Below are 12653 nucleotides of genomic sequence, written 5' to 3'. Positions count from 1 at the left end.
TGTTTTTTAAAGTCAGAGAAATATTCTACACATCTGGCTGTATGTAACTGCTTTGCAGTGCCCCTGCACTACATGTTACTTTCAAACATAAACCCTAGTACTGATAAAAACTTGTTTGTGAAGACTCTGCTCCTCCACATGCTCTAGCCCCAACCAAGTGTTCTCACTTCAGTGGGAGCAAAAGAAACAGTCAGATAAAATGTTGGTTCCTGTACAGTCTGAGAGAACCTTAGAATGACCAGGATATTTTACAATTATTGTGATTAAACTACATCATAAACAGATCTTACTGTCAAAAGTAACTAAGTGTTAAAAGATCCTTTGTAAAGACCAAAGACTTACAAGTAATATCTTGCTTTGTCCCTCCACTCAGAACATTTGGAAGAGCTGAGAGCTGAATTTTCATGCTTAGTTGGGAAAGAGTCAGTATCAAAACCAACTAAAGGCATCTTAATTAAATCCTAACATTTCAGAACACGCTCCTGTATGGAAAGAGGAGGGAAGGGAAGCCCTTTGTTATTAATTCTTCCTTTAAACCAGCACTACTGTGCTTACTGCCTCTTTTTCATGAAGCTGAAGTGACATATGCTGAATACTGTTCAGTCTTGACCTTTTAGTCACTCTAAATGAGAAAGAGGAATTCATGACTCAGCCTTTCATCAGCTAAACGATCTGTTAACACTACCATGTCTTATTGTTAGGATAAAAACAGTGAGGGCAATAGACATTAAAGTGGATGTGTGGCCTCTTCTAATAAAAAAAAACCTAGAATGAGATTGGCTTATTGAACCCTTGGACACCTCACAAATAGCTTAACCTTCAGCTATTCACAATTAATGTCTGAATACTGTAATAATGTGGCCCCTGATCAGAAGCAGCATCCTAAATTGAATCACCATTTTCATTTCTCTTAGTCTCAGGACTGGAAGATTATATTAATATACTTTCTTATCCTTTAAGGAACAACATAGACGTCTTACCTTTTCTTCTTTCTGCCTCCTGAAGCAGCAAAATATTGGAAATTATGTGTGTTCGGTGAATTTGGTTCTCAATTCCCATTTTCCTAAGATCAACTTCTGTCAGATGGAGCAAATCCTGCAGCAAACCCCAAAGTAAAATACATGCTATAGAAGGTTATTAGTTCAATAGTAAAATTCAAATCTCTTTCAGCCAGATTGTCTCCTTTTACGCCTGTTGGCTAAATAACAGCAGATTTAGGAAAAAAATATGCATTATGTGATGTCTCTTTGCAATGATAATTTCTGTCAGTGAAGCAGGAGGGATCTAATAATGTCCTTAGCAAATACAACACTAGTTAACTAAGAAGATAACAATATTTTAATTATCCAAATATATTTCTGTGATTTTTATAACTTATCATTGGACCAATATAATTTTATATGGGTTCAATATGACTGGCTTTTTAAGAAAAAATAATTTAACACAAGAGGCACTTACTATCTCTGCATTTTCTCAACACATATCAAAGGGCAAAGATTTTGCTAATTTAATTTTGGATGTACTCTGCTGGATATATTTAAAAATGAGAAAAGGTTTTTCTCTTCAGCTATTACAGTTCAAAAAAAGGAAATTTACACTACGCTGACTCTTCTAATAAAATCCCACATCATTAATACACTAATTTCACATACATTAATGGTGGAAGGTACACTGCTAACCTGATTAGGGTGGACATAAAAATATTGGAAATAAAGGCTTTGGGTAAACAGCATACTCAATGTAATTAACAACCATCAGGGGACATGACCCTATTCTGGATGACACGGATTTCTGAACAATGAAGAGTCAGATAATCAAGGTTGATTGCTTATCTCCTCTCCACTAGGGGTATTATTTATGGAAGTCTAGAATGCTACAATTTTATGTTACCCTCTCTCAAAGAAAAAAAACAAATAAGCATTGCAATTTGAGAAAATCTTTAGGTAATATATAATTTCTTTCCTTGTTCTATTTTAAACTCTTTTTATCTTTAGTCTGTGGAGCATATAGAACTTATTTTTTAGAATTTTCTCCTTTTTTGCTACTACCAGGTGGTGCTCACAACATTCTGATATATAGTAGTCTCTTTGATGAGGCCTGGCATCTCAACTTTAGGGCCATAAAACACAGATCACATAATTAATTACTGTAGATGTACAGCCAAGACCACCAACAAATAATTTCTGTGTTTAGTTGTACTGTAACATGGGAAATCTTCATTCTTCTTTACTAAAAACATTATATGTGAGAGACAACATTAGATTTACAGCACCCATTTTAATCACTGAAGTCTTTCAGAAGTAGTAAGGCAATTTCTATAAAACAGCAAAAAGAAGACTTAACGTCTTTATTTTTAAACTGGTTCCTCAGACGTTGATACATTACATGGATATGTCAACAACAGGCAAGGGACCCAGTGACCCTCAAAGTGGTATAAGCAACCATTAGGCTTATTTTTCCCTTATTACACATACCAAAAAGGGGAGATATCAATGTTCAACCCACAGATAAGTGAGACATGTTTATTACTGACACAGGTTCTTTCCCCACCATCCAAAAATGCCATACACATAAACAAAAGGGGGGGGGGAGAATCTCTCTCTGCTGTTTAGCCTTTACCAAACATGAAGAACGATAACACAAAAACAGTAGCTGTTTACAAGTCTGGACTAAACAGCAGATGCTGGTGGTTACACAATGTGGTCTTTTATTAACTGTTATTTTACAGTAGTGTTAGGAAAACTATTACTTTTGTGGCAGCAGAGAATGATACACAGATGCCATGATTTTCAGGGAGAATAATATTCTACCTGAAGGACTCCTGACTTATTCAAGACTCCCATGATACATTTCAGGTTCCCATGTGAAGAGCATTCAACTGACCTGCACTACGAATGAAAGGGGCCTGGGGGGTAATAACTGACCACAGTATGAACATAAGCCAACAGTGCGACTGTAGCCAGCAAGCCCAAAAATACCCTGGCATGCATTGCATCTCCAGCAAAACCAAGGAAGTGATTCTCTCACTTTACTCTGCACTGGTGAGACTGCAGCTGGAGTCATCCAGTTCTGGGCACCACACTTCAACAAGGATGTGGTAAAGCTTGAGAGAGTACAGAGAAGAGCCACCTGTATGATCAGAGACTTGCATGGCAAGCCATATGAGGAAAGACTGAGGGACTTGGGACTCTTCAGCCTGAAAAAGAGAAGACAGAGGGGACTTGGTAGCAGCTTACTGCTACATCAGGGGAGTGAGTACATCAAGGGCTCGGCAAGGCACCCTTGGGGAAAACCAGGAGTAATGACCACAAACTTCTGGAAGACCATTTCCGGCTTAACATTAAGAAAAACTGCTTCACAACTAGGGTGTTCAGACTGTGGAATAAGCTCTCTCCAGAGGTGGTGCAATCACCTACCCTGAAAATTTTCAAGAGGAGATTGGATGGGCACCTTGCTGGGGTCACCTGACACCAGTTGTCTTTCCTGCTTGGTGCAGAGGGCTGGACCCGATGATCTTCTGAGGTCCCTTCCAGCCCCTAACAATCTATGAATCTATGAATCTTTTACTCTCAGCTTTGTCACAGACTCACTGTGTAGCCTCTTAACCATAACCTATCGACACCTATCGTATAACCTATCTATACCTTTCAGTTTCCTCCTTTGAGACATTGGGATGATCATACCCTCTGCTGTAAAGATAAAAAGCCCTGTGTAAATGCTTGATACTACTAAAAGAAATGCTAGGAAGTTGATACTGTATAAGCACTTACTAAGACTTCCAACAACTTTAAACCTTAGGTCAAGCACTTAAGCACATGCCTAACTTGGAGCATGAGTACTTCCATTAACTTTTAACAGGATTATTTTTTTCCTGAAAGATAAGCATATTTTGGAATATCTAAGCTAGGATTCAGCAAAGTCCTTAGCTCAGGAACTGGGACTGCCCAATGATGACCAAGAGGCAGAATCTCCTGAAACTATAAACAAAATTAAAGTTTGACTCAAGGCACTAAACTCAAAAAGCCTATTGTATTTGGAATGACATACTGGGTGCATCTGCATGTGCAATTAATGCGCTGCAATAAACTCTGGCACATATCGTGCCAGAATTTATTGCTCCCAGGCGCCATGTTTGAACCCATGCCCAGGACTGCAGCACATTGAGCAGGGTCAGAATAGCCCTGGCTGGCGGGGAACCTGTGGGGTCAGGCTGCTGCAACCCAGCTCAATGTGTTGCAGAAGGGCTGACTGGGGCACCAGGGTGCTCGAGTGTAGGGCTAGCCAGCAGGCAGCCCCTGCACTGTAGCACCCTTGTGCCCCAACCAACCCCATCAGCATCTGTGTTACCATAAACATGTGTGTTACCATAAACAACGCCGCCATAGGATAGTACTTGTATTGACAAGTACTAACCTACAGCAGTCAGTTTACTCCAGAGGCAGGCAATTATTTTGGGCGGCGTGCCACTTACCAAGTTTTAGAAAGCTATCAAGGGCTGCATGGGTAGTCCTGCCCCTTGCCAGGTGCCTCACCCCCTGGTTGCCATCTTGGGACCAGAAGTCCCACTCCCTAACCCCTGATTTTTGCCACGAGAAGTTCCTCCCCTTGCCCCCCAAAATTACTCCTTTCAACAAGGAGTTTTGCCATCTCTGAACCAGAAAAATACCAAATTATATTCTAAAAATTAAACATGTACTACAACATTCATTAGTTTCATTAAAAAAAATTGTCCTGATTTACATGTGTTAGTGTAGTGTGTACATAGAAGTGATGGTTTAGTAGTTTAAAATGAAGTCTTACTTTTGTATATTGTGGGAGGGTGGGTATAGGTTTGTGGGTAGGTGAGGTGTGGGGGAGGGGTGGTGTGTGTGTGATTTGTGGGATGTGGGGGTGTGGGTGGGTATGGGTTTTGGGGGAGGGTGGCTGGGGAGGGTTGTGGTTTGGGTGGAGGGGAGGATTTGCCCACAGCCTGCCCCCCCCTCCTCCTGCAGAAGGCAGAGCTCCCACCAGCACTTCTGGAAGCCCAGGCTCCACACTCCTGCCACTCCTGGCTCCTGGGCACTGGCATGGGCCCTGTGCTCCCGTTTGCTGCTACTTGCCCCCCCAGCTGCTCCTGTGGGCCCAGTGCTGCAGCTGAGAACAACACAGTGCTGGAATGTGTTGGGCAGGGGTGGGAATGGGGAAATGGCTGTGGCAGGCTGGGGGAAATGGCTGTGGCAGCGAGCAGACACATGGAGCGCAGCATCAGTTGGGTTGGAGCATAGGGTCCACACTGGTGTACTAGCGGCAGTGCCAGTGGGGCCCAGAGTGGGGTGGCAGGAGTGCAGGGGCTCTATGGCTGCCAGGGGCTCAATGGAGCTCAGCTGCACTGCTCAAGCAGGGAGAGGAGGGAGCCAGCCAGGCAGCCCAGCCCCACACTCCTCCCACCCCACTCTGGGCCTCGCCAGATCTGGTCCTGGGGCACCAGTGTAGGGCCTCTGCTCCTGCCTGGCTGTTGCTATGCTCCTTATGCCAGCTCGCTGCCCCTTCTCCCTGCCTGCCGCAGCCATTTCCCCACCCATCCACTGCTCAGCTTCTGGTACCACGTGGTTCCCAGCTGCAGTTCCAGGACTGCAGGAGCTGGCCCGGCAGGCCCTGAGGCCTGGGGAAATCGCCCACAGTCCTCCCTGCCTCCCTCCCTGCTCCTTCTTATCTGTATTTCCTTCAACGTGGGGAGGCAGGAACAGTCCCAGGCCAGAAGTCTCCAGAAGCCCCTGATAGACAGACGCTTCTGGCTGGGGCTCAACTGGGGAGGGGGGAAGGGGTGGGGGGCAGGGCCAGGTCAGACTTGCTGCTGCAACTGTTTAGTTCTGCCACTGGCTCCCCCTGGGTCCTACTGCTCCTGGCTCCTGTCATCTTTGACAGGCAGTCAAGGGCAGATAAATATTAATTTTCTGAATATTTTAGGGGCCCTGTAGACTGGATAGAATGGCTTGGCATGCCAGATCCAGTCTGCAGGCCATATTTTGCTCCATCCTAATAGCACTGTATGTGTAGATGCTGCCATATTTACTGTGGAGATAATTTCGTGGCAACTGTCAATCCTCCTGGATCATGATGTATGCATGAGGGCCACCCAGATCTTTGATTCATATGCCTGGGCAGGAATTTTTGGAGTGGAAGCTGGAGCTAATTAGGCAATTCCTTAGTAAATATCTCATGTAGCTATGTCCACTAAACCTATTTCTTTGAGCTGCAGCTTTGAGTTGCAGATATATTTTTTCTACATAGGCTTTCAGGCCTATTAAGCTAAAAAAGTATTTTTTTCTGCATCTGTTTTTCAAACTGCTGTCTGTCAACTCAGTCCTCCCATGTTTGTATATTGGGATCTTTTGTGTTAAAGTTAGCATGGATCATATAACAGTATGGTTCTAGTTATACTGCATTTTGTCTCTACTTCGGGACCTAGCTTATTAGGGAAAGTGCTATCCTTTTATTAGTTATCACATTCTAGGTTATTTTTTAAATCCTTTTATCTTTATTCTGATTGTATTATCAGATTACCCTTGGCACTCATTAAGAACACTCACATAGAGGCAGAACAGATGTGCCATAAGATCACTTTTAATTAAAACCTTATTGTTTGTTTGTGTAAAATTTCACTGGGAGAAAATGACTGCTGAAAAATTGTAATTCATTTACATAGGAACCCAGAGATGTCTCCAGTTGCAGATAATGCTTTCTTCAAATTTATTTTGTTTTCTGACTTTGTGGTATTTTGCAAAAGAATTAAAATGCCTATTGATAATATTAAGAGTTCAGTGCAGTGCACAAATCTTGATAAACTCAATGACCACTGAGCATAGTTCAGAACACTAAAGGTAGTAGGACTGTGAGTTCATACATCCTTGCAACAAAGTTAGGTTAGAAGACTGGAAAGACTCCTGGTTTGGACATCCATATATATATTTATAAGGGAGATCTTTCTCAGAATTTACCAGTTAACTTCTGGAGCTGGGCTTGAGATCTTCAAACTAACTCACAGGACTTCTGGCATTGTAGCACAGTGGGGAAGAGACAGAGCAGCTATTCTTTGTCTTTAATTTTAAAAAGCTAGCTTCTCCTGTTTGCTCAAAAGAACAAAAAGATGTCATAGAAAACCTCTTGCCTTCTGTATGAGCAGCAAGACCTGTAGAAATGTCCTTGAACTCAAAGATCTGTATGCTACAATCCCAAGTAGACACAGTTAGTCAGCTAGAAGGTCAAGTCAGAAATGACTCCAGCCAACTTACACATATACTAGCATGTCAGCAGCATGTACTAGTCAGGCATAAGCTTAGTTTTTGTTAAAAGCAGCAGTGTTTGCTCAGCAGGATTCTGTACTTTCATGATCCCCATAACAAATGATGCTTTTGCTAATGTTGCTTCCGGTCCAATTTCTGCAGTGGGGTTAATAAGCGTAAAACTGAAATACGTTTGGTAAAACTTCGTGCTCCCATATAGACCTCCATCTTACAATCAATTAGCTAAGCCTCACAATATCCCAATAATGCAGGTTTGGGCCGTATGAAGGGAGTAGACTAGATGACTTCCTGAGGTCCCTCCCAGCCCTACTTTCCTATGAGTTTAGGTATTACACTAAGATCAGGTACAGACATTACACATAAACCGGCATAAGCAATCAGAAACCAGTCTATACCTGTAACACAGTGGTCTCCAACATTTTTAAGTAGGAGATCACCTTTGGCATTTAAAAGCAACCCAAGATCTACTGTGCATCACCTCCACCACCCCTCCTACACCCAGCAGGTAAGTCTGTGGAGAAGGAAAGGGGGTGCAGATCGAGAAAAAATTATTTGGGGGTGCGCCTCCCCACCAAGTCCCACCTGGCTGGGGCCCCACTCAACTTACCCCTGTTGCTGCCTCTACAGCTCTGTCCCTCACCACAGGGGCCTCGATCTAGCCCCTGGCCCTTCCCTCCCCTCCCCCACAGACTGATCTGCTGGACTGGGGCACGTGTGTGTAAGCATGTGGGCACTCAGCCTCCCACCCCAGCTTTGGATTGACTCCAAGAGGCTCCAAGATATACCGCAAAAGGCTCTGAGATCTACTGGTGAATCAAGATCCACTGGTTGGTAACTGCTGTAACAGAACAGAAGATCAGGGCACGCAGACCAGTTTAAAAATGGTGGAATCTCATCTAAGATAGATCTGGATCAATGAGGTATTAGACTTAATTGATTTAGGTTAGATCTGTCTATTGAACTTCTGTGCCAGCTCCTCTATCAGTTCATGTTAGGTCACCATCCACGAGCATCCCAGGCTCCTTTGCCGGCTCCCACTAGCCTCTTCTTTCAGGGAGGCGTGCTGGAACTCCGCTGGGCTTGGCTGCTCTGGATGAGCATGCAGAGGGCCCTGCCCTTGGGCTGTCACAGAGCCAGCCAGCAAAGTTTCTGTCCCCAGCACCACCTCCTGCCTGTGGCAAGCTGTCAGCCACAGGGACGGGAGGGTGTCTGTAGCTCAGTATTTTTTGATCTTTGAACAATGTCCCTAGGCAGGTGGGAGGAGTGCTCTGAAGAAGGAAGAATTGGGCCAGAGTTGTGGTGAACTGTCGGCAGTGGCAGCAGGCACTCAGTGTGATTCCTGCAATCACAATTCCTGCAATTGCACTGGGCACCTGCTGTGTGCAGCAGCACCTCCAACCTGCTGGTATCAGCAGCCTTTGTGCCTCCCCCATGAAAAGGAGAATTTGTGTTCTATTTGCTCCTGGACTAACCCTAGTCTGCTTAGATAAACCCAGGTAAATTAGTTTGCATCTGCCCCAGGCTTTTTAAATGTCTATACCTAGCCCCTTTTACATATAGGTGAACAAAGGCACACAGTCCATGGCTACCTGAACAAAGCTGCTACAAAACAGGTAACCTTAAGGCAAAAACCCAATCATACAGTTGCCCCAGGAGAAAGCTATGCTGGATTGGAAACTTTCCTGGATTAAGACTTCAGTTCACAAGGCTGGCACAACCTTTTTCTTTGTTAGAGCAGCTGGGATTTTCCTGGGATACCCTACTCAAGTGCCTGTGGCCTAAGTAACTTGCCACAGGAGGTTAATGACAGAATGAGAATGAGAATGCAGGTTTCCTGACTTCCTATCCCTTGCCCTAATCATTTGATATTCCCTTACCCATTACTAAGCAGCATTAAGACAAGACTGGAGTGAAAGAGGCTACCGAGCAGTGCTTCTCAAATTTTTCTGTTTGAGATTTCTCTAATTTCAAAGGATAAAAAGGAGTTCCAGTGGCTGTTATCAGGCTAATATATTGATAGAAATGTTAAAATACAGTCTGATGCAGTTCAGTAACAGTTCTTTGTTATTACACTTTATTTTAATAGTATAACATATAATTTCTGTGCATATATGCAAAGAGTCATAACTTGTTAAAATTCACAAATAGATGCAAAATAATGTCATTCATTTGTTAAAATTTGAAAAACAAATGTTATCTATTTGTTCTAACTTTACTAAGGGTGCCTACAGATGTTCAGGTCTACACTTTAACTCATGGTGCTTTACATAAAGCGCTGCAAATTAGAGCCCCCTCTGAACAACAGACGTTTGCCCATTGGGCCGGAGGGATTAAGCCTGCCTGCACTGGCCCTTGGTCAGCCAGAAGGTGCTCTCTAGCAGCCTCCAAGGAGGCTGCTGAACTCCACCTCTCCCTACCCTCATTCTCCCTTCTCAGCTCCAGGGCTGTCAACCAGAAGGGAGGGGGAAGTCAGCAGCATGGAGCTGTTGGCTTGCCTGATCTGATGTGAGCTGGGGGGGAGGGGGTGGAACAGCACCCCCAGGCCTCATGCCCCCACCAAGCTACTCTGGCTGGAGTACTAGGGGGAGCTGGGCCACACCCAAGAGACAAGGAGGCTCTGTTTCACCCCCTCTTCCAGCTCAGATTGGGCACAGCAGTCAGCAGCTACTGCTGCTATTTTCAAAAGGCCTGGCTGGAGCTGGGGAAGGGGGGTGCGGGGGAATGGAGCCCTCTTACCTTGCAGGCCCAGCTTGACTCCCCATCAGTACCCCGGCTGGGGCGGTGGGGCTCATGAGGCGAGAGGGCTCTGTACCACACTCCCACTCCTCCTCCAGTTCAGGCCACACAAGCTAGCAGCTCTGTGCTGCTGGCTTCCCCCTCCCTCCTGGCTGACAGCCCTGACCCTGCACAAAAAATTAACCCTCAAGGGAACACAAGTTCTCTAGGGTGCACTAAAGCAGAGCACCTTGATCTAATAACAAACTTGACAAGGGTTAATTTTTCATGCAATCAGCCATTTTAAAAGCACTCTGCAGCTGTGCAAATGCATTAGCTCATGGCAGCAGAGCACTTTCAGGGGCCAGATCATGTGTAAAATGTAACATCTGTCTGCACCCTAAGTGTAACCATTTAGCAATTCTCAAGCAGGGTGCCAAGGAACACTGGGGTTCTGTCAGATCCCTTGAAGGGCCAGATATAAGGTTTGAGGATACGTGAGATGTGATAAGATAAGCAGATAAGTACATGCTCAGTCTTGTCCCTGTCTGACCATCCTCTACCCCACTATCTGACCCCTCTGTAAGTAGGTCAGCACTGTACAATAAATTAGTTTTTGAAATTGGTTGCCAGGCAATTCACAAAAGTTATGAAGGCATGCCTTGAGTCCAGTGAATGGTGCCTCAAGCCCAAAAAAGGTTAAGAACCACTGATTTAATGTTACAAACTGAGAACCTTTGCTTAGTACAGGACAAATAGACTATACTGCTGCATTTTGGCAAAGTGGCTGTGTTCACAATAAGTTTTAGCAAACAGTTACAAAATGTGTTTTTGATCTTTCCGCTTTTGTTTGAAATTAGACAAAGCCCTGCTTTCATCTTTCTGTCCTTAGGTCTATCAGGCAAATAACTATATATTGCCTGCTACTAGGAGTAGTTCCATGCACAATAGTTAATGGGACTATTCCTGGTAATAAGCATTACAGTTTACAGAAGCTGATTATAGAAACAGGATCCTGTTTGTGTCTCGCTTAATCACATTACTTAAATTTGAGAAAGAATAGTTTATTTATCCATAAATTATGAAAAATAAAAGCCCCAATCATTTTGTCTTTCAGCCAACAATACACATTGCAAGGAAGTACTAATTTAATAGAATCATCTCCAACAGTTGTTAGCAAGAATGAGTAGACACAAAGCATCACACATCAGACTTTCAGACCTTAAACCCTAACTTTGCATGGAGATGATGAGTGTAAGACTTTATTGCGTTCACACAAAATTACACACTGTCCTGAATGATCTTTTTCTTTAGTTCCCAGCAGAAGTACTGATAAATAGTTTCTTTTTGAAAGCATTCAGTTAAGAAATGTATTTGTATTTACTAAGAGTATTAAAACCCCAAAGCAAAAAAAGAATATATGCTTCAATAATAGTTTGTTGATCTTTTGGCTAAAATAAAATCAGTTGCAGAGACTAGATAGTGTAAGTGTAATGTTGTAGCTGCAATGGTCCAGCAATTATGTGAGTTCTTTTGGAATAAGTTAGGTGAAGAAGATCGTTTTTCAGTTTTTCTAAAGTTCTCCTGCATAGTTGTGTCTTTCTCAGAGGCTATGCATTTACAGGAAGTTGGAACTGACATTAAGATAACATATCATTTCCATTATTAATGTATATGCTCTTCAATCTTCTTTAAACTCAATTTGAAAATAAAGGATTATTTGGGCAATACTTTCTTTCTCAAATCCTAACCAGAATTCAGCTGTTCACCTGAGATTTGTGTGTTAATGTAAAGCTCATATTTCCTATTTTCTGATTGTTCCCCTACTACCTCTGAGATTAACTGTCAGTCTGATTTGAAACTTTCATGGCAATCTTCCTGAAAATCCATTTTCTTACCTCTACGCCATCATACTGCTCATCAAAGAGTGTGCAGTATTCCGGGAGTCCCAGCTGGGTCAGCCAGTTAGAAATCGATAAATGCTTCATCGTCTGTCACTTCCCTAGTCTCACGATGCTTTGACTGCAGAACAAAAATCAGCTTTAGATCTCATGTATAGGCAAATACAACATAGTTGCTTATTCAGTGAATGATAGATAACAGTGGAAAACTGGCAGCATTGAAAGTTGCACATCAGTAGCAAATGGGCTCCTTTGATTATGTAGTACTATTAATTCTAAAGAAATTCAAATGATCAGGTCATTAATGTAGAGTTACTAGTTAATTATGTTTTAATATGCTCATAGTTTGAGGTTTACAGACAGATTCTCAGCAGGCATAAATTAAGTCAATGGGACCATGACAGTTTATATCAACTGAGAATCTGCCCACAAGTCTGCATTTAGTTCACTGTTTCATTTGTAACTCTGATGTTACTGGGTATGTTAAAGGCTCTGTGTGTTTCATTTAGCTTTCATGGTTTTTAAGAAGATGAATGAACAGAGGCCCACAGTGCTATAGTATTATCTAAAAATGCTCAGTTCTTATATTCATGAAGAATATTCTTCAATATCCTCATCCAAAAACCATGCCATATTCCCTCCTTAATGTTTAGTAAATTGAATGATAAAATGTATGGGAGGGAGAGAATATTGAATGGGACACTGATATGTGAATGAATGTGGAGGAAGTGAATGGGACAGAGTGGCTTACAGG

General features: G+C 42.9%; 1 protein-coding gene across 2 annotated transcripts in view; it reads right to left on the bottom strand.

Annotated features, from left to right (window-relative positions):
- The window catches only part of BCAR3 (breast cancer anti-estrogen resistance 3), a 130568-nt gene extending 118548 nt beyond the window's left edge, over positions 1 to 12020 (bottom strand). For both annotated transcript variants that reach the window (XM_019531088.1, XM_019531087.1), the window contains exons 1-2: positions 11897 to 12020; positions 981 to 1095 (exon numbers count right to left, since the gene is read on the bottom strand). In XM_019531088.1, the coding sequence (XP_019386633.1) occupies positions 981 to 1095; positions 11897 to 11986 (205 nt within the window). In that variant the 5' untranslated portion in view covers positions 11987 to 12020. The remainder of the gene's footprint in view (positions 1 to 980; positions 1096 to 11896) is intronic.
- Positions 12021 to 12653: the final 633 nt, after the last annotated feature.

Source organism: Crocodylus porosus, unplaced genomic scaffold (genome assembly GCF_001723895.1).
Source record: "Crocodylus porosus isolate Cpor-Errol unplaced genomic scaffold, CroPor_comp1, whole genome shotgun sequence".
In the NCBI taxonomy this organism is placed as follows: domain Eukaryota; kingdom Metazoa; phylum Chordata; order Crocodylia; family Crocodylidae; genus Crocodylus; species Crocodylus porosus.
This window is presented reverse-complemented; position numbering and strand designations above follow the sequence as displayed.